This window comes from Neltuma alba, unplaced genomic scaffold (genome assembly GCF_004799145.2).
Source record: "Neltuma alba isolate B1F8T4 unplaced genomic scaffold, ASM479914v2 tig00005979_pilon, whole genome shotgun sequence".
Lineage (NCBI taxonomy): Eukaryota > Viridiplantae > Streptophyta > Magnoliopsida > Fabales > Fabaceae > Neltuma > Neltuma alba.
This window is the reverse complement of record NW_021634304.1, coordinates 104,799-106,749: the sequence shown is the minus strand read 5'-3', so window position 1 is coordinate 106,749 and position 1,951 is coordinate 104,799. Positions and strand designations below refer to the sequence as shown.

General features: G+C 40.3%; 1 protein-coding gene across 1 annotated transcript; it reads left to right on the top strand.

The window, feature by feature from the left end:
- The first annotated feature begins 572 nt into the window (after positions 1–572).
- Positions 573–1,046, top strand: LOC114749203 (uncharacterized). Its single transcript, XM_028937698.1, has one exon. It carries the CDS (start codon positions 573–575, stop codon positions 1,044–1,046), a length of 474 nt encoding a protein of 157 aa, XP_028793531.1.
- The last annotated feature ends 905 nt before the right edge of the window (positions 1,047–1,951 follow it).

The window sequence follows — 1,951 nt, the reverse complement described above, 5'->3', positions numbered from 1 at the left end:
TTTCATTTGAATTTGTTTCTTATTTCGATTTCTCCATTCTAACTCAATCTTTTACCTTGGTAATTTGATAATTAAAGTGAATTGTTAAGAATTGAATTCCAACTTAAGTCTCCTTGAGAAGAATGACCTAGGTATTGCCTCACTTGCTGTATTTTCCTAGTATAATTTTGATTACCTAGCAACAAGGTTCATCAGTATTCATTTTATGGGACCCTTTCCTTCATCCTTTGGTTTTGTATATATTTTGTTAGCTGTAGATTATGTGTCCAAATGGATAGAAGCGATACCTTCTAGAAAAGATGATGCCAAGCTGTTTCAAAATTTCTTAAATCAAACATTTTCTGTAGGTATGGGATCCCTAAGGCTATAGTGAGTGACAGGGGTATACATTTCTGTAATAGGATTGTAGATAATCTATTTTCAAAATTTGGTGTCACTCATAAAGTCTTCACTACCTACTACCCCCAAACCAATGGTCAAGCTGAAGTTTCAAATAAAGAGGCGAAGCACATACTGGAGAAGATAGTAAGGCCTTCCAAGAAAGACTGGAGTTTATATTTGGAAGAAGCATTATGGGCGTATCAGACGGCATACAAATCACTATTGACATGTCCCCTTACCGGTTGGTTTTTGGGAAAGCTTGTCATTTACCAGTGGAGCTTGAGCACAAGGCCTATTGGGCAGTTAAGCAGTACAACGTGAATATAGAGTCTGCCGGAAAGGAAAGGAAGTTGCAACTGCAAGAGGTAGAGGAGCTTAGACTTGAAGCCTATGAAAACTCCAAACTTTACAAGGGGAAAACAAAGTTCGTGCATGACCGGGGAATCCTACGGAAGCACTTCAAAGAGGGCGACCGAGTATTGTTGTATAAGGCTCGGTTCACTTTCAAGCAAGGAAAATTCAACATCAGATGGGACGGGCCTTACACGGTCACAAGAGTGCACAACTTTGGCATGGTTAAGCTTTTGCACGAGGAGACTGGAGACAGACTCAAGGTCAATGGCCATCTATTGAAGCTTTACCATAAGAATCAAAAGCCTCCTTAATTCCCTGGTTGTTTCTTTCCTTCACTCATTTACTAACTTTTGCCCTATTATTGCTTGTGATATATTCTGTGCATTGGTATACTAATTGAGTGTTAGGGAGAAACCATCTCAGTAGTATAGTTTTAGTATAGTTAGTTATTTTCCTTTTCAATAAGATTCCCTTCTTGGTTTTCATTTCTGCTCTTACTCGTTGTGTGCTTAATTGTTATAGTGCGGCAAATGGTTAATTTTGTGTGTTGTGCTACCTTATCATATGTTTATTGAGTACCTTTTGATCTCATTTTATACACCTAAAAAGTTTCTGAAGTATCCAGCTGCCCCTTTTTGTTTTTGTGCTTTGTTCCTCTGCTGCTATGTTGTTTCTGTTAGTTTTTGGGTTTCTCGGGCAACCTTCACCGCGGCAAACTTCATCATTCACCGTGATGAAAGCTGCCCAACTTCTGTTTATTGCTTTCGGTGAACTTTCACTGCGGCAAACTTCTGTTTATTGCTTTCGGTGAACTTTCACTGCAGCGAACTATAGCCTTCATTGCGGTGAAGCTCACCCAGTTCTGTCTTTCCCTCTCGGGATACTTTTACCGCGACGAACCTATGGTTTTGCCGTGGCAAGGCCCTTTTTCTTTCCTCTCTTTTCATCTTAGGAAGGTTTCACCCCGATGAACTCAAACCTTCACCGTGACGAAACCCCAGTTTCTGTGCAGAATGTTTTATTTAAAACCCTGTCTTCCAGTGTCAAATTCCCTTTTTGCCCTTTATAATTGCCAACCCAGTCAATTTCTTCAACTCCTTTTTCGTCTTTTCACCTCCCTTCAACCTTTAACACCCCTAAAACATACTCTTCAGTTACCATTTTCACGAAATCGCTTCCCCCTCCCTCAACATCCTCCAACCGATGCCGCTACCCC